This window comes from Lithobates pipiens, unplaced genomic scaffold (genome assembly GCF_037356315.1).
Source record: "Lithobates pipiens isolate NorthernLeopardFrog02 unplaced genomic scaffold, aLitPip1_a1.2 Scaffold_19, whole genome shotgun sequence".
NCBI lineage: Eukaryota > Metazoa > Chordata > Amphibia > Anura > Ranidae > Lithobates > Lithobates pipiens.
The window spans coordinates 222,932,309-222,951,712 of record NW_027507764.1 but is presented as its reverse complement, the minus strand read 5'-3'; the positions used below and the strand labels follow the sequence as shown (position 1 = coordinate 222,951,712).

The following is a 19,404-nucleotide window of genomic DNA, read 5'->3' as shown; positions in this document are numbered from 1 at the left end:
GAAGATGGGGAATTCCGAATGTGGAACTTTGTGTCAAGGACAAGGGATCCGATGGCATATGAAACAGATGCCTTGGTTTTTTCTGTGGGATCAGTTTTTTACTGATCTATGCGTTCCTTCCTGGGAAGGAAGTGATTCTTGTGGCCCAGGAGATCTTTGCTGAGATTGTAAAGATTGCGGTGGGGGACCTTTGGACCACTATGGCCAGACCTTCTCTCGCGAGGTCCAGTATTCTCCTACCTTACAAACGCTAATTTAGCTGTTTGGCTATTTGAGACCCACATTCTGTAAGATCGTGGGCAGTTAACCTCAGTAGTTCTACTTTGGTTAAATGCTAGAAAGCCGGCCTCTAGAGTCAAGAATCTCGAAGGCATATGTCTCCTGGTGTAAATACAGGGGTTGCCACCCCAGGAAATATGTCATGGGTAGGATCCTTGAATTCCTACAGATAGGGTTAGAAATGAAGCTGGCCTTGAGTACTATTGATGGCCAGATGTCGGCCTTATCAGTCTTTCTTTTCATCAACCACTTGCTTCCCTCTCTCTGGTTCGTAACTTTATTCAGGGGGTAACGCGGATTAATCCTCCAGTTTAGTCACCCCTGAACCCTTGGGACTTAATTTTAGTCCTGTGGGCTTATAGAAGCAGCCTTTTTTGGTGCCAGTATGAGATAGTCCCTTGGTTCTCTTGACGGGGGAAAAATAATTTTCTTGGTTACCATGTCTTCTGCAAGAATATTATCAGTGTTTGCTGCTCTTTCTTGTAAGGAGCCGTATCAGTTGCTCATAAGGATGAGGCTGTATTGCGGCCTCATTCTGAATTCTTACCGAAGGTAATACCAGGTTTTCATTTAAATCAGGTTATTTTTCTGCCATTTTTTTTCCAGAACTATGTTTCTGTGGAAGAAAGGTCACTACATTTTCTTGATGTGGTGAGAGCAGTCAAGGTCTATTGAAAGAGATCGCTCAGGTTCGTAAACAAGTGTTTTGTTTGTGTTGCCAGATGGTCCGAAAAGAGGACAGACAGCATCAAAATCTACTACTTCTAAATTGATTTGTCAAGTGAGAGGAAAATTCCTCCTTTTCATATTAAAGTGCACTCCACCGGCCTGTTAGTGCTTCTTGGGCAGTGCATCACCAAGCCTCCAAATCTGCAAGGCAGCACCTTGGTCTTCAGTCCATACATTTACCAAATTCTATCAAGTAGATGTAAAAAGCATGAGTCTCTTGGTGCCTTACTTTGTTGTGTCTCCGTACCATCAGTTGGCATTGCTATGGGACATCCCACATAGTAAGTACTATGGCTCTGTTTCCCGTGATTTATGATAAGAAAATAGGACTTTTATACCAGCTTACCTGTAAAATCTTTTTCTTTGAAGTACATCACAGGGCACCTAGGTCCCTCCCTTCTTGGTATACATGTGTATTGCTTTGCTACAAAGCTGAGGTATTCCCACCAGTGGGAGAGGTTATATAGGGAGTGCACTTTTTAATTTAGGGTGTGCCAGTGTCCATCACCCGAAGGTGGCCTATAACCCACATAGTAACTACTATGGCTCTGTGTCCCATGATGTACGTCAAAGAAAAGGATTTTACAGGTAAGCTGTTATAAAAATCCTATTTTTTTGCTAGAAAATGACTTGGAACCCCCAAACATTATAAATTCACCCTAGAGAATAAAATGGCGGGCGTTGCAATACTTTCTGTATTTTTTTTAAATACACTTTTTTCAATAAAAAAATAAGACAACAGTAAAGTTAGCCCAATTTATTTCTATATTATGAAAGCTAATGCTACTCTGAGTAAATTGATAGCGAACATGTCAAGCTTCATGGAATGGCGACAAACTTTTACCCTTTATCTCCGTAAGCGACATTAAAAAAATTCTACAGGTTGCATGTTTTGCATTAGAGGAGGGGCTAGAATTATTGCTCTCGCTCTGCCGATCACTGTGATACCTCACATGTGTGGTTTGAATGCCGTTTTCATATGTGGGCGCTGCTCACGTATGCATTTGCTTCGGCACACAAGCTCGGCGGGACGGGGCACGTTTAAAAAAAAATTATTTATTTTTACATGGTTTTAAAAAAATTCAATTTTCACTTTTATTCCTATTACAAGGAATGTAAACATCCGTTCTAATAGAAAAAAAGCATGACAGGACATCTTAAATATGAGATCTGGGGTCAAAAAGATCTCATATTTACACTAAAATGCAATACAAAAATAAATTGTCATTTAGAAAATTGAAAAAACAATTGCCTTTTTAAGAGCTATGGGCGGAAGTGGCTTACGTCCTGCAGTGTCATGGAGACAGGTGGGGGCCATCTTCCCCTCACTCAACTCCATGCCCAGCCCTGAGAGACCAGATCGCCGCTGCCACCGGCTTCGGTAAGCGGCAGAGGCTACTGAATCGCGCCGGGAGGGGATAAAAGTGATCTCATGGCGAATTCACCACAGAGACCGCTTTTATCTTGTACCGGACCACCGACCGAACACGGGGATACCGGGGTTACGGCAGCTAGCTGCTGCCAAAACAACGATATCCATCCTCAAAGTGAGGACATACATCGGCGTGCGGCGGTCCAGAAGTGATTAATATTAGGACACTTACCTGTCGAGGGATCCCGCCGTGTCGGCACCCCAGTCTATTTGCGGATTGGTTCTCGGGGGCTGTCGCCAGTTATGGTAAGGGAAACGGGGAGTGCAGTCTTTTGGCTTCACAGCCAGTTCCATACTGTGAATGCACAAAACGTGTTGCTGCGCTTTTTAACTGGCTCGGCAGCGAAGGGAGGAGGAGGGGGGCTGAACGTCCAAAGTGACTTTGCTGCGGCCGAGTCTCATGGAAGTGGAGGTGGATACCTCCAAAATAGGTACTCCCCCTTCCCCCCTGAAAGGTGCCAAATATGGCACCGGAAAGGGGGGCGGAAGAAGCAGATAAGTGGAGCTTCCACTTTTGTGTGGAACTCTGCTTTAATGAAAGTGTATCACTGATTGCAGTTTCATATTAAACAGATTTTGATCTTTGGGCTCACACAAACATTCTGTAAGTTTTCTTCTATAAGTTACTAATTGCTGTGTTTTGCAGCTCTTCCTTTTTTTTGGAATGGATGAATGATAATTTTCTCTTAAACATTTTAAATTCAGGTTATAAAATTGCTTGAGATTTTTATTTTCTGAATGATAAAAGCAATGAACTGTTGAAAACCCCCCCTTTTTTTTTTTTTTTTTACTTTAAGTGCTTTTTGTTCTTGTCCATTGAGGAACGCAAGAACCTTTTGGTTATACCACTGCCTACAGGAGCACTGGAAGGAAAAAAAACTTGTAGGCCAGCTCAGGATAGCCCTCATACTTCCAACTTGCTTCCGTTTCTTTGCTAGTATTCTAGGATAGCAAGTTTTTTTTTCTTCAATCAAGACTCTTCTCTACATTGCCACTAGGACTCATTGCCTTAGATTGTAGGTATATTTTTTTTTTTGAATGAGCGAATTTCAATGTGTGGGATTTTCATTTCAAAATCGAATGTTACAAGCAAAGTAATTATTAGAACATTTGACTGTCATTTGAAAATAGTTCGAGATTTTTGGTATGCGTTTTCCTCTAAATGTTAGTACAAATTTCATTCAAAGAATCTGCCAGTGTATACCCAGATTTGGGATCTGTTTCGGAGTTGTTCCAGTTGATTGCCCCTAAGGAGTCCTCTGCAGGCAGGTCTTCTGCCATTATTCTCAAATTTAACCACTTGCAGACCAGACCAATTTGCTGGTCAAAGACCAGACCCCTTTTTGCGATTCGGCACTGCGTCGATTTAACTGACAATTGCGCGGTCGTGCGACGTGGCTCCCAAACAAAATTGACGTCCTTTTTTTCCCACAAATAGAGCTTTCTTTTGGTGGTATTTGATCACCCCTGCGGTTTTTATTTTTTGCGCTATAACCAAAAATAGAGCGACAATTTTGAAAAAAACGCATTATTTTTTACTTTTTGTTATAATAAATATCCCCCAAAAATATATAAAAAAACTTTTTTTTCCCTCAGTTTAGGCCGATACGTAGTCTTCTACATATTTTTAGTAAAAAAAATCGCAATAAGCGATTTATTGATTGGTTTGCGCAAAAGTTATAGCGTTTACAAAATAGGGATAGTTTTATAGCATTTTTATTAATAATTTTTTATTATATTTTTTTTACTAGTAATGGCGGCGATCAGCGATTTTTATTGTGACTGCGACATTGTGGGGGACCCATCGGACATTTTTGACAATATATTTTGGCTATATAAATGCAGTGATTCCTGTGTAAATGAGACTGGCAGTGAAAGGGTTAACCAGTGGGTGGCAATGTAGGGGTTAAGTGTTCCTAGGGGTGTGTTACTAACTGTGGGGGGGTTGGGCTTTCATTTAGTGAACACTGATCTCTGCTCCAATCACATGGAGCAGAGATCAGCGTCACTAGTTGCTAGGCAGAATGGAGAAATGTTGTTTACACAGCATTTCCTCCATTCGGCCGCTCCGTGAGACGATCGCAGGGATGCCCGCGGCGATCGAGTCCGCGGGTCCCGCGACCGGACTCACGGGGGTCCCGACCAGTGCGGGAGCTCGCCGCCACCGGCGCGCTCCTGATGGCAGGGCGGCATTGAATATTGGACGTACCTGTACGCCAATATGCCTGCCCGTGCCATTCTGTCGACGTACATCGTCGTGCACTGGTCGGGAAGTGGTTAAAGAGGCCCTTAAGTCAATTGAAAAAAAATTAAGAGTCGGCAACAACAAATATTGTAACTGCTGACTAAAATTGCACATACCAGCCTGGGAACCAGTGCTGTCCTCACTGGCCTTCGGTCCCCAAGGCCACCATGTTGAGTGCGGAAAGCCAACTGCGACTCTGCTGCTTAAAAGTCAGCTCCCCTCTGTACATGCATGGGGGGGCAATTTCCACTGGGATCGCCTAGGAGATTCCAGCCAATAGTGGAGCGTGGCTATTTGCAGAGGAGTGTGAGCGGAATCTCAGTTTTTCTGTGAAGTTTTGTTTAAAGAAGCAATTCTTATGGACTGCTCTTATCGATGCAGTGCACAATACCCTGAAACTGTAGGATCAGCCTATTCGTTTTTGCAGCATTATTTTCTTCAGAGCCCTTAGGACTACTAAGAGATTCTCAGTTCACCTACTGATTTAAGTCTTCTTCTAGGAAGATTTGAAACACCCTGACAAAATGTTTTCCCTCCTAAGCACTTTCTAGGCTTGTAATTATTTAAAGAGTACCTTTAAAAAGTGAGTCCTAGGCTTGATGGCAGCCTCCTTTAAGGCAGTCTCAATTTGCCAGTTTTAGTCCAGATCCTTACAGTACAATATTATGCTGTCCTGAAACAAGTCACTCCTGTCCCTGGATAGATGATTAATTTGGTACCAAGGTTTCAGTAGCTTGGTGGCTCAGGAATCAGAATCTAAAATCTTGTCTCCTGATCAACATCCTGGAACTCTGGGTGATTTGGCTATCCAGACTCCAGATTCAGTTGAACAAGACCACAGTAGTGTCCTTTCGTGAGTGAGGCACGAGAAATCCTTCTGCAGCAAGAGAGGTTGAGCAGACCCTGTCCTGGGCATAACTTCATGTTCCAGCCTTGTTTGCCATTTACATCCCTGGCGTGGACAATTGGCAGACAGATTTCCTCAGTCAGCAGTGTCTGGTCACAAGGGAGTTGTCCCTACACCGGAGTGTCCCTACATCTGTGTCCCTACATCTGTGTCACAGGTGGGAGATGTCTAATGTGATCTTCCTGGCCTCCAGGTTAAAAAAAATGGAGATTTGCCTTCAGATATGGGGATGCTCCTGCCATAGCAATGGATTTTCTGTTGACCCAATTGGATCAGTACAACTATGCCTTTCCCCTCTTGGCGCTTCTTCCTTGCTTGCTTTACAGTATTTAGTTAGAGGGCATTAGGAGGATCCTCATTGCTTTGGTTTGATAAGGCGGATATGGTATTTCGACCTGGTATGACACCTGGTCGATGCTCTGCAGGCAGATCATCCAGATCTTCAGTCTGCAGGACCAATTTACCATCCTTCCCAGTTGTTGGACTTAACAGCATGTCTTTGAACCCCAGGCTCTGAGAAACAGTGGCATCCCTGAATTGGTATTTCCTACAATGTTAACTCCATATGATTTTAATTTGGTTTTCTCTGTGCTTAAAAAAAAAAAATGCTGTTTGAACCCATCAGAGACATTCTTGTCTCCATGTTCACCCATACGATGATGTTCCTTGTAGCCATCACCTCTGCAAGGTGAATGTCCTAACTGGTGCCGTTATCCTGTAAAGAACCCCCTTTTTTCCCCCTATAGGGACAATTGGTGTTGAGGTATTACTTATTTCTTACCCAAGATAGTCTCTGCCTCCCACCTCAGGATTTTGTTCGTTTGTCCCTCTGTATGATTTCAGTTCACCAAAATGAAAATTTCCCTCTGTTGTCTAGATGTGGTTTGAGTTGAGAGTCTCTTGGATGGTTCCGTTACTTTGGCCTCTTATTCCACCATTTTCAGATGGCTTACAAACCATTAACCATGCTCAAGGATCAGCTTGCACCCTTTCCTGTCAAGAAACACTTTTACTAGATCTGTGAATATTCCTCTGGCTTTTCATCATTAAGCAACTGTTTCTCTAAATCGCAGAGGCCCCACTTGGTCTGTTCACGTTTGCTCAATGTTCTTCCAAGTGGATTTTGAGGCCATGTCTGGTTCCAGATTCAGAGATAGACTGCTTTTTGATCTGCATTCAGTTCCTAGTTCTGTTTTTTTTCTTTCTTTCTTTCTTTCTTTCTTTCTTTCTTTCTTTCTTTCTTTCTTTCTTTCTTTCTTTGCCTGTTTGCGTTGTTTGCTATGTTATCTACCCCTCTCTTGGAACACTTGTGTATGTCTCAAAGGTGAAAGGCTTGCTGTGTCCCTCAATACAGGGGGCAGAAAATGTATTATTTTTTGTACTCGCCATAAAATCCTTATCTTGGAATACATTTTTGAAATACAAATAAGCCCTTGATCATACACAGAGAGCATACCTGTCCAATACTGGAAGTCTTTAGTGATACTCCTGTGCAGTCATAGTAATTTTAGATGTTCTGTGTCAGTGTATCTTTTTTATGCGCTGGATTTAAATACATTGCCTGCCTATTTTTATATTAGCTTTTGAGCAACTGGAAAAGGCTGTAGCTGCAACACAGAATACAGAGGAGGCTCAGAAAATGGGCAAGCAGCAAATGGAAGAACAGATTCAAGCCATTGAAAAAGCCAGTGAAGAAGAGAGAGTGAATCTTCAAAAGGAACTCAGTCGTGTCAAGCAAGAGGTGGTGGACATTATGAAGGTAGATTTATTTTTTATTATTTTTTCTTTCTTAGCAGAGAATATTGTAAACAAAAAGAAAACGCTCGCCCTACAGAAATTGTGAGTACCTGTACTTGATATTCCTATTTCTTTGAGTGTTGTTTAAAGCAAATTTTATTTTGTAGAAAACCTGTGATGGGCGTATTCTTGAGCTGGAAAAATCTCATGCAGAAAGCCTGCTGAATAAAGAGCAGGAACACAAGGAAACACTGAGAATGCTGGAAGAGGCGTTTCAAGAAAAACTGAAAGCAGCTGTTGTAAGTACACCTACACCTATGCCTATGCTAAGCATTCATGCCCTTCATTTAACTTGTACAAGCATGATTAGACCATGAAAATACATATTTTTTTTACCTGATACCCACTTTTTGGTAAATGTTGGTTAATTGTTTATAAAGGCAAAAAAGAAAAAAAAAACAAATTGCAGTACATTGCTGTAATACATTCAAAATTCAAGCGCTAGTTTTTTGCTAGTGTCCTTTGGCGGTGGACTTGTTTTCTTCCAAATAAGTGTTGTTTTTCTTTTTTAAACCATTGAAGTGTTTTCATCTGAACCTTCTATCAACATGGGCTTGTTTATTCGCCTTGAGCTAACTAGAATCTTCTAAATAGTTTACCCTCGGTGTGTACTTTTGGGATCATACCCAGAACCCACTGTGTGGGCCCAGCCTGTAATATTTGCATTGGCCTTTAGGTTCTACGTTAGGCACTCACCTTGGCACAAAGTGTGACATTAGCTGCAGGGTACTATATATGTCTATGGCCTTGGTCCCTTTCTTTTAGTTCCCAGTCCCTGAAGGCCCACTCACAAGTGAAGCCTGGACATTTTCAGGCCCAGTGCTATGGATAAGATAATACAGGGTTTCCTTTTTATATGGACTCCAGATCCTGGCTTTATACAACACTATTCGCAGGTCATAGCACTCTATCCATTCTAGTATGCAGAGGTTTTGGGTGGTGTTCACTTTATTGTGTAACCCCTGCCATTTTGTTTCTAATGCTTCTCAGCAAGAGTGTTTATATGTGCCATTTTTTTCCCTACTGTTCGGACTTAGTCTTAGAAGGATGCATCATGCCTACAGGTTGGCATGTTTCCATGTGCCTGAGAATGCACAAAGTCAGTTGCTGCACTCCTGTGGCCATATTCTGCAGGAACTTGGGCAGCACTGGGGTTATAGCAGGAGCTTCTCCAGACACACAAAACCCCCATCAATTCTGCACTCCACTGGGGGTCCCCTCACTAGCAATGACTGCGTAAGATGCGTAAGGTAGCTGGGACAAAGGGACCAAATAGCTTGTGGTCCGCAGGCAAGCCTACAGGAGACAGAGGACACCGCTCAGGGTCATAGTTCCCTTGTCATGGGCCATTTCCCTAAGACATTTCTCCCTTTATCTGGCTATGTCTCCCTCTCAGGCAGGCACCATGTGGCTTGTCTGACTAAATCAGGTATTGCCACCACCAGACGCGTATAAGGGGGCAGAGTCTGCATGCTGACGTCACATCGTGGCCATCTCCCTTGTGAGATATCAATGTTACTTTGCCTGTCCAGCTTGCACTTTTTCCCCTCACATATCCACCACCTAGGAGTGCTCAAGAGTCTCATAGAGCCTACCATAGGAAATGCGACGTGAAGAAGACCCGAGCACCAACACCACGCCATAGGCACCGATCATCCCCAGAGGGAAACTGCTATTGTTGACCCGCAGTTTACACGGGTCAGTATATGAGGTGAGCAGCTATTGCACCCAGGTGGAGGAGAGCACGGATATTTATTTGTTGTACTTCCCGGTGGATTGGTCACATCAACATATTTTAAGATACTGAGTCACCTTATTTAACTTATGGACTTTTTTATGAATTTGTATTTAGCAATTTATGGATAAGGTCATGATTGCAATATTTCTTTTTTTTTATAATTACATGTTTGTTTTGGTTTATTGGACATTCAGTAGTGCAGAACTTATTTTGGTTTAGATATTGTATTAGGTGTAGTGAAAGTACTTTCAGTGATAGCAGTGATTCAGTGTAACAGCTTGGTTACAAAGGGATTGCACTGATTTGGTTTAAATAATTCTCCACCACTATGTCTGATTTAATTAATTCGATTTCCAAACAGTGCATTTTCCCCTTACCCCGTTAATGAATTAGGAGCAGAACCTCCATTTACTTGAATATATTGAGGAAGGTATTGAAGACAATGAATTTGTAGCAGACACAGTGGAGCATTTTCCTTCTCCTGAAGCTTATGAGTTACAAGCTATGGCTCACGCCAAATGCTTTCCACTGTGGACACACTAATTGATGGGTATGCTCTAGCCTATCTCCTACTTTATTAGCTTTTAGACGATCCCTGAAAACCCTTCTCTTCAGAGAAGCCTACCCACACCTAACTGTATTTTCATTTTCTCCATCAGCTCATCCCCCATAGTTATTACTTTTTGTTTCAACTTGACCCTCCCTTCTAGATTGTAAGCTCTAACAAGCAGGGCCCTCTGATCCCTCCTGTATTGATTTGTAAGTATACTGTCTGCCCTCATATTGTAAAGCTCTGCGCAAACTGTTGGCGCTATATAAATCCTGAATAATAATAATAATGGCCTTTACCTAACCGCACCAGATTCTCCACAGTCATGTATGAGGAGCTGGACTAAGTCTAAAAAAACAGCTTTGCACTTTGAGGACTGACTTGGCACAGAAAAGGTTTATAATTCTCCTAAGCCTTTTGCTGATCTTTATTGTATGGAAAAGGATTTTTAAAAAGGAATGGTTTGCTGCAGTAGTGGATCCTGCCATTTCAGTTCTTAAACACCTTACAGTTCCTATTGAGGATGTTTCCCCCTTAAGGATTCTGTTGATAGGTGTTTCAAAGTCCTCTTTAAAGGCCTTATTTGCTTTTGCAGGTCTAGCCCTGCAGCCGTCAATTGCTGCCATGTTTGTTTGCCAGACTGTATAGACATCTGGTCAAGACGCATGAAGAAAGACCGAGAATCTGCCTTTGAAGAATTTGTCTATTAGAACAATTAGAGCTGATGCCTTCAGCCCTATTGTTTTGTCTTGATGCTCCTGAAAATGGCGTTCGACACACCTAAAGAACCTCTCCAATCCCTGTGCATATGTGCAGGATTTTGTGGCTAAAAGCTTGGTCCGCTGATCATGCTTGTACAATTACTTCAACACGTGTCACGTGATCGTAAATACTTCTGTGTGGACTGCCTTGACAATTAAGGAAGTAACTAGGGGAAAAGGTACTCCTACCGAACAAGAAAAAGACTACTTCTACTCCTGATTATATCTCTACTCAAAGAAAGGTATTTTTCCATTTTGCCAGCCACCAGCATCCAAACCAAGGTTTAGCAATTCCTTTTATCAATAGCCCTGACCCACAAAGCCTTCTCAGAAGCCCTCCTTGCAATGAATGGACACCCCCACTCTTTGGAGTGAGGAATTTCTGTTGGTATTTGCACCATTCTCAATCTGAGACATACCAGACCTCTGGATCCAATCTGTCATTTCAAAAGAGTACAAAATTAAATTTCTGTTCATGCTCCCTCCTTGCTTTTTACCTTCAAACCGCCTTGCACCAACTTAAAGCACAAAGCATGATTATACCAGTTCCCTGGAAAGAATGATTTTCAAGGTTTTTACTTAAGCAAATTCTCAAACCAAACAAGGTCATTCGTTCAATACTAGACTTAAAATATCTAGACAGATTTCTTTGTGTTTCGATTTTTGAGATGCAATCTAGGAAATCAAGGCAAGGGCATTTTCTGTCATTAGTGGACATGCAGTACGCTGTACTCTATATTCCCATTTTCCAATCACACCAACACTTTTTCTACTTTTCCACTGCACCCTGAGTGTTCACAAAAGTGCTTGTCCCACTTTTGACTCTTTGACAAAACCACGGTGTTCATATCACAATGTTGGAATTTCCAATCTTGTCATAGATATGGAAAATTCATGCCTTCAAAGTATTTGGAGCATGTTAACAGATGCGATTCTTACAGTTTGGGACAGACAGCTCCCTGGAAGAGTGAAAACTACCCATCAACGTTCTGGAATTGAGAACTATTCAGTTGTCTATTGAACATTGGACCTTCCTTCTACAAGGTCACCCTTTCAGTGTACAGTCCTACAATGCCACAGCAGTGTCCAACATGAATCGTCGGGGGAGCACCAAAAGCTTAGCAGCCATAAAAGCGATGAGTCTAAAACTGTCATGAGCACACATTCTAGGAGTGGAGAATTGGCTGCCAGATCTATTCATTTAGAAGAGTGGATGTAAAGATGTGCCAGGTATCCAGTAAATGTGGGTTTAAAAAGGCACTATTTAGAGCAGCAACAAATAAATTCAAGCCAACACTTTTTGAGAGAACAAAGACTTCTTTATTGCTGTTACTGCATGCTTATGGAGAAAATTAGTAAATCCAGTTTGCCTGTGGTGAAAAGATCAGACATAAAAATATCTGAGTGTCTGTCTGCTGTGACTGCAGAGGCAGCATCCCTAACCCCCTAACCTGTCCACGTCTAGATCCAGGGAGGTATTCTCGTAACACTGAAATCTTTAAAAATCTCTGACAGAGGTAGGGAAAACCAGACTTCCTGACATCCAGGTGCAAGAACAAGCTGAACAAATTTATAGCCAAGACCATGAATCATTTAGCCTTCAGAATAGATTCTCTGGTGATTCCTAGGGCTCAATTCCAGGTGGTTTATGCCCTCCCCACAATGAAGATTCTTTCTCTACTTCTGACAAGATTGAGAAAAAATCAGTCCGGGTGATTCTAATCAAAGTGGCCCAAAGAACGTCGTACACAGACGTGCTCCATTTCTTGGTGGGTTAACCCTGCAAGCTTTAACCGGTGCTGGGCCAGACACTGTTAGAAGTCATAAGACTGCTATCTACTGCTGATGAGAAAAGGTATTTAGCCGTTTATATTTACTAAACTAATTACAGTTCCATGTACTGTGTACTGTGCGTGACCAGATATATTGAATGCAGGGTCCTAGCTTTAATAACACTTTAAGCCTCTACCTCTACTCTATCCCTCATATTTTGGCTTTTCTTCAGTTTAGTCTTGACCAGCGTGTGGCTCTGAGTACACACAAGGGACAGGCTTAAGCCTTATCCATCCTCTTTCAGAAATATTTTATGCAATCCCTTATTGGGACCTTTCTAAAGGGAGTTGTTCACAAAATTCCCCCAAGTTGACCTTATCTGTCACCTTGTGATTTCAACTTGGTACTCTGTTCTTCAGAGACACCCTTTGAACCGAATAGATATTCTGTTTGGAAGAACTCACCCCTTTCTATTTGATAAAGACCCTTTTCTTGTTTTTTTGCACAAGAAAAGGGTGATTTTGAGACCAGTAGCTTCTTTTTACCTGAGGTGGTCTCCATCTGCTCCAAAACTTTGATTGCCTTACATTGTTTGGATATGGTTGAGGCAGGCAGTCTATTTGGCAGCCACTACCTATTTTCACAAGATGGTGGCACTTTTGGTGTTCTACCCAGAGGGTCTTGTAGAGGACACCCTGCTTCCCACTCCACCATTGCCAGATGGATGAGCTCATTTCCAAGGCCTACACCCTTAGGGGTGATTCAGAAATGCGTCTGCATTTCCTTTGCCTCTAAAGCCCGATCCACATTCGCATACTTACAGCAATGGGACGCCTCCTCACCACCTGTTTTAACCCCATTTTTGATGACAAGCGTGCTGCAAAAGCATATATTGCATGCAGTTGTGGTGCATTTGCAGCGCTTCCCTAGTAACTTGAAGTTGAAAAGTCACTACATCTCGGATGAACTTTGCGGGATGTAAACGTACCAGTCCATTGCCTATTGCAGCCTAAAGGGGGTGGTTGGAGGGCAACAAGAACCTGGCTTAACTATATATTTTTGAAACTCCCCTTCCCCAGCTGCATATTTTTGAAACCCCCCCCCTTCCACAACTGCAAGTCTAAATGAAGCCTTAAAGTGGTTGTATAGTCAAATTTGGGACTTTTACCTACAGGAAAGCCTATAATAAGGCTTACCTGTAGGTAAAAAAAAATATCTCCTAAACCTGTACGGTTTAGGAGATATTCCCCTCGCAATGCGCCGCTGACTGTAGCGGCGCATGCGCACAGGGGATTCTCGGCTGAAAGTCCGGCAGACACCGGACCCTGTCGGAGAGAAATCTCCCGCGCTCATGCGAGATGAGGATATCGCGGCTCCGGCCACTCACAGCGCCGGAGCCGTGATACCCGGAAGAAACGCCAAGGGAACATGTCAGCTCCCTCGGCGTGGATCGGGCCAGATGTCGGGGCCTCGTTCTAAGGTAAGTATTTCATAATGAGCTAGTATGTGGTGCATACTAGCTCATTATGCCTTTTCATTTGCAGGTGAGAAAAAAATAATAATTCAGCGGGTATACAACCGCATTAAGGAAATGGTTCCTAGCTTTCCCATCAGAGCCATTTCCAGAGCTGTTGGTGTCTCCTGGGCTTTTCAGTATCGGGCATCTGTATCCCAGGCTTGCCAAGCCTCCACCTGATCCTCTGTTCACACGTTTTGCAAATTTTACCAGATGCACGTTCAGGCCTCAAGCTGCAAAGTGCTGTTATCCAAGTATTTTACTCTGGTTCCTTTAAACTAGGTTCACACCAGCCCACACTGTGCTTTCTCATTGATTCCCGCAGGCGAATTGCACTGCTCTTGTGAGAGGTGTGGGGCTGCCATTCATTCTAAATGCCATCCCCACGCATATTAGCCCACAGCGTGTGTGTGTGGGGACTCCAGGGAAACCACATGGTCAAAAAGACCATGCGATTTCCCTGCGGCCGCGTTTTTTAAAAGGTACTTGCACCTTTTTAGAGCGTTTCACGTGGCACCCATTCATCAGCCCATTCAAATGAATAGGCTGTCGTGCCCGAGCAAACGTGGGACTTATGGCTCACACTAGTGTGAACTGAGCCTAAACACTTGTTTCTTAGGTTGTAATGTTGTTGCCCACCCCTTGATTTTAATGCCTAGTTATGTCCCATGGTCTATAAATGCCAGTTCTATCCTGTCTTGTATGATAATAGAAAATTTGACTTACCTGTAAATTCCTATATTGGGAAACGTAAAAGAAGTTTGGGTTTCCTTAACCACTTCGCGCCCAGGCCAATTCTGACATTTCTCTCCTACATGTAAAATTACTAATTTTTTTTGCTAGAAAATTACATAGAACCCCCAAACATTATATATGTTTTTTTTTAGCAAAGACCCTAGAGAATACACTGGCGGTCGTTGCAACTTTTTATCTCGCACGGTATTTGCGCAGCAATTTTTCTAACACGTTTTTTTCAGAAAAAAAAACAGTTTCATGCTTAAAAAAAAAACAAAAAAAACAGTAACGTTAGCCCAATTTCTTTGCATAATGTGAAAGAGGAGGATACGCCGAGTGAATAGATACCCAACATGTCACGCTTCAAAATTGCACGCGCTCGTGGAATGGCGACTAACTTTGGTATTTAAAAATCCCCATAGGCGACGCTTTAAATTTTTTTACTGGTTACATGTTTTGGGGTACAGAGGAGGTCTAGAGCTAGAATGTATGTGTTCGCTTCTGTGTGCGAGCTCACGGGGACGGGGGCGCTTTACTTTTTTTTTTTTTTTTTTTTATTGTTAATTTTATTTTATTTTCTTTAGCTTGACACTTTAAAAAAAAAAAAAGAAAAATTGATGACTTTTATTCCTATTACAAGGAATGTAAACATCCCTTGTAATAGGAATATGGCACGATCGGACATATTTACAGTGAGCTATGGGGTCAATAAGACCCCATATCTCACTTCTAGGCTGGGAATATTAAAAAAATAAAATAAAAAAAAAAACACGATCCTGGCTTCCCTGCCAAATCGGGTTAATTTGAATACCGAGGCCGGGCGTGACGTCGTAACATCGCGCCCGGCCTCCGAACGATCATAGAGACTCCGGGGATGATCTGGTCCGCCGGAAATCTCTATGGTAACTGGCAGGGGCTGGCGGATCCTGTCACCGACTCACGGATGGAAGCGGTGAGTCGGTACAAGCACCGGAGGACGGCGAGAGGGGGGGGGGATGTCCCCTCCCGCCGCCTGTAAGAACGATCAAGCGGTGGAACAGCCGCTATGATCATTCTTATGGTGCAGGGAATCGCTGGCTGAAAACGCTGATATCTGAATGATGTCTGTGGCCTCAGGCATCATTCAGATATAACCACCAAAAGCCCATGACGTCAATAGACGTAGTATGGGCGCCAAGTGGTTAAAAAATGTATACTCGCCTAGATGGATGCAGCATCGTATCTGTTGCTGTATGCGTCCCATGCTGCATCCGCACTGAGAACTGAGCAATCGGACACTGCTGATCACTCAATTCTCCCCTTTGCTATGAGCAGAGAGTGGTGACTGTCACTCACCAGCTCTCTGTTCTTCCACTCCAGCGCCTACTGGCTCAGCTGTAAAGATGGGATCAACCCAGTGCTTGGATTGCCTAAGTGACGTCAGCCTACAGCAGACTTTAGCCACTGTCGACTGAAAACGTGTCACAAGAGTGCACAATAAACTGCTCTCGTGTCTTCCATAGGAGAAGCAGAGCCAAAAAAGCTTTGCTGGTAGATGGAATCCAGTCCACTCATAGATCTCCCCTAGGTTATCTAGTGACCTTTATCAGTCTGCTTGCTTTCAGATTATTGCAAACTTTCTCCAAGTGTTGGTTCTATCATTTGATACTCTGGCTCTGGTTTAAATAACGTTGCAATTTTTCTTTTTCTTTCATACTTACCGATTCTTGTTGCACATTGCAGGCAAATATTCAGGGAGAGCATTTACTTTCTCTTCAAGACAAAGAGCAACAAGCATTACTTGCTTTAGAAGAGATGGAGCTTCAAAAGAAAGCCATTCAGACTCAGACTGAAAATCAGCTTCAGGAAATGCAGCAGGAGCTTGAAGAATGTAGAACGGTATGCTATTCCTTGTTTATTGGAAATGCTAACAATTTAGTTGGATGATTACCTTTTGTATTGCTGAGTATAATAGCTTTTCGTAAAAAAAACTGTTGCATTTGCCGTTCAGCTACAAGCAGGAAATTGTTGGTTGACTGACTTTAGGATAAAAGCAAACAAACTATATAAGTTACTGTTGTATATAGGCATACAGCTACAATACATGCATGTACAAAGATGCACATTTTCCATGCTAAAATTCGTTAAATCTATATAAAGCCAAAACCTTTAAATGTTTGTTTTGGATAGAATAGTGAGGGTTTAGAACTCCTATAAAGCCCAAATAGAAGCTGCATTCCTCACACCACTCAACTGTGTAATGATGGGTGCTCCAAATGAAATCCATGTATGGTTTTGTGCCAGAACCGTATGCAAAAATGCCAAGTCACCAGCGCTCCAATTAAATGCATTTCATGTGTTTATTATTAAGACGGCCTAACAAAACACATGAGAAACAAACATTTTAGGGCATCCCCTTCTGACGCATAAACATCCATAAAAGGTATATGTTCCCCCTAAGCCCTTTGTGCAACAATATTTCTTGGAATTCTCAAAAAAGAATGGTTGGTCCTGAGGTAGAACTGGCTGTCTCTTACCCCAATAAATCTATCACGATTCTGTTTGAGAACTTGCTTACTTTCAGGGATCCTATAGATTAGCGTTTTAAGACTTTATTCAATGTCATGAGTGATGAGTTCTGTCAATTATCGTATATTGTAGCTCTGTCTGTAGAAATGCAGCAAATTCTCTGGCTGAGGTGTTTGGTTTTTTTGAACCAGGCTTTAAGAAAAGACTGAAAAGAATGTAGATGAGCACCTTGTTTAGAGAGTCTTTAGATGCCTACATCAAGAAGATTACAGGTGGAAAGAGTACCCTTCTTCACAGAAAAAAGATGAGGGTCTCCTCCATAAAGCCAGGTACCTTGACTCTGAGGAATTTGTCCTTTCTCTCCCCACATGCTCCTACATCCATGGCTAAGCTAGGTAATTCCTTTCACTGCATATCTAGGTTCCAAGTCCCCTTCACAGTGAAAGGGTGTCCCCACTGGGATCAATGGTGGTATGTGTGCTGAATGCAGGCTGATGGTACAGGAGGGTCTCTGGGTTCAAACTGGGGATTCAGAACTGATCCCACCATCGTTTTTAGCTGTCAAATGTGTCTTGGTCTTTTCAGCGCAGAGCAGACTTACTAAAAGCTGTATCCCAATTTTTGGCTCAGGAAATTTGTAATACAGGTCCCTGAGGAGAGTTATTGGGGATTCTACTGGAACCTGTTTATGGTTTCCAAACTGAATGAGGTCAGGCCCATTCTGGACCTAAATTGTTATTGTTGTAAATTGTTATACCCCTTTCTGAAGGTCACAAAGTTCTGGATGGAATCTGCGCAGCAGTCCTCCTTCTGGGGGAATTCTTGGCATTGATCGATATCAAAGATGCGTTCTTACACATTTTTCTCTTTTGTTCACATCACCATTTCCTTTGTTTTGTAGTGGAGAACAACCATTTTCAGTTTGTGGAATTTTGGCTTGGCCATGGCTCCCCAAGCTATCCCCTTAAAAAAAAAAAGTCTCGGCTCCAGTATTGGCCTTGTTGTGGTCAATAGGTGTTCATGTCCAAGGACCCTTGGATAATCCACTATTGCAGGAGGGGTCACAACAGGTTGAGTTTACAACCTACAGAAGTAGATTTTTAAACTATTCCAGCATCTGGATTGCCTGGGATTGCTGCAAGATACAATCCAAAACAAGGTGCCCCTTTTCACAGGGAAACATATTTCCCTAAGGGAGCAGGCTTTGCCCATGTGATCCACTGCAAATCACTTGGTGAGAACATCCTGGGTGTCATGGTGGCCTTGATTGAGGTGGTCCCATATGCTCAATGGCATTCCAGACCCCAGCAGTATAACATTCTGTCGGCCAGGAATAGGTCAAACCTGTCTCTGTATTATCCTATGTGCCTGTCGTCCAGGCCAAGGAATTCCTTGATGTGAATATCAGAGGAGTTCAGGGAGTACTGTTGCAAAGTTGTGGGCTGAAGCCCCACTTCTGTAAAACCTGATATAAGTAGGGCCAGGAAAGGGAGTCGAACGCCTTCCTGATATTGAGTTATCACATTATTTGGGGCATTTAACAACATTGTACGGCTTCAATCAAAAGAATAGCCCCGATGTACAATGTCCCCTGCTTGGAGTAGGGGTATGAAGCCAACTTGATTTTATGGAAATATGCCTTGCAGCCAGGACTTTTGCCAGCAATTTACTATTTACATTTAGTAGGGATATCGGACAAAAATCCACCTAGTTAGTTATGTCAGTATGGTGCTTTGGAATCTTTCAAACCGATGCCAATAGTGATTCCAGACTAAATCGATGGCTGTGTATTAGTTAAAGGCTGCAGGCAATAAAGCATATTTCATATAATATGTTGCAGTGTACCTGTCTAGACCTGGTCTTTTATTCGATTTTGAAGACTTGATGGCTGTCAATGCTTCAGATACATCTAAAGGTTGCTTTAAGACTTCCTAAAATGCATCTTGCATGCGTGGTATGTTAAGAGCGTTAAGCAGAGAATCTGCTTGTGCAGTTCACAGGATTCTTTAGCTGAATAAGGTTTGCAGGACTGTTAGCAAATTCTGCTACTATCTTTGCTGGATCACTAGAAAATGCTCCTATAGGGAGGCGTAGCCGTGTTATTTTAACTTGGGTTTGCCAAGAGCGTATCTTGTTTATTTTCTTTCCAATAGAACTTTTGCATTGTTTGGAATAGTTGTTTATTGGATTGATGTACAAGTACAAGATTGAGCTCTCGAGTTGGCCAGACTGAATATAGTTTATATATATATATATCTCTTTTAAAGACTTTGACCTTCTCTTGGAAGTGCTCTCCAGCTGTTGGAGGTGATTCACACGTTGCTGTTTTAAGGGACAAAACCAGTTTAATTCAGTCACCCCCAATCACCACCTTATCGGCCTTCCACAGTGTCAACGGGTAGATTGTTTTGTTGCAGTTTTATTTAAGGTATTC

At 42.5% G+C, this 19,404-nt stretch overlaps 1 protein-coding gene across 7 annotated transcripts in view; it reads left to right on the top strand.

The window, feature by feature from the left end:
• Window positions 1–19,404, top strand: part of GOLGA4 (golgin A4) — a 223,384-nt gene that overhangs the window by 110,217 nt on the left and 93,763 nt on the right. For all 7 annotated transcript variants that reach the window (XM_077491722.1, XM_077491720.1, XM_077491725.1 and 4 more), the window contains 3 exons: window positions 7,173–7,351; window positions 7,497–7,628; window positions 16,185–16,340. In XM_077491722.1, the coding sequence (XP_077347848.1) occupies window positions 7,173–7,351; window positions 7,497–7,628; window positions 16,185–16,340 (467 nt within the window). The remainder of the gene's footprint in view (window positions 1–7,172; window positions 7,352–7,496; window positions 7,629–16,184; window positions 16,341–19,404) is intronic.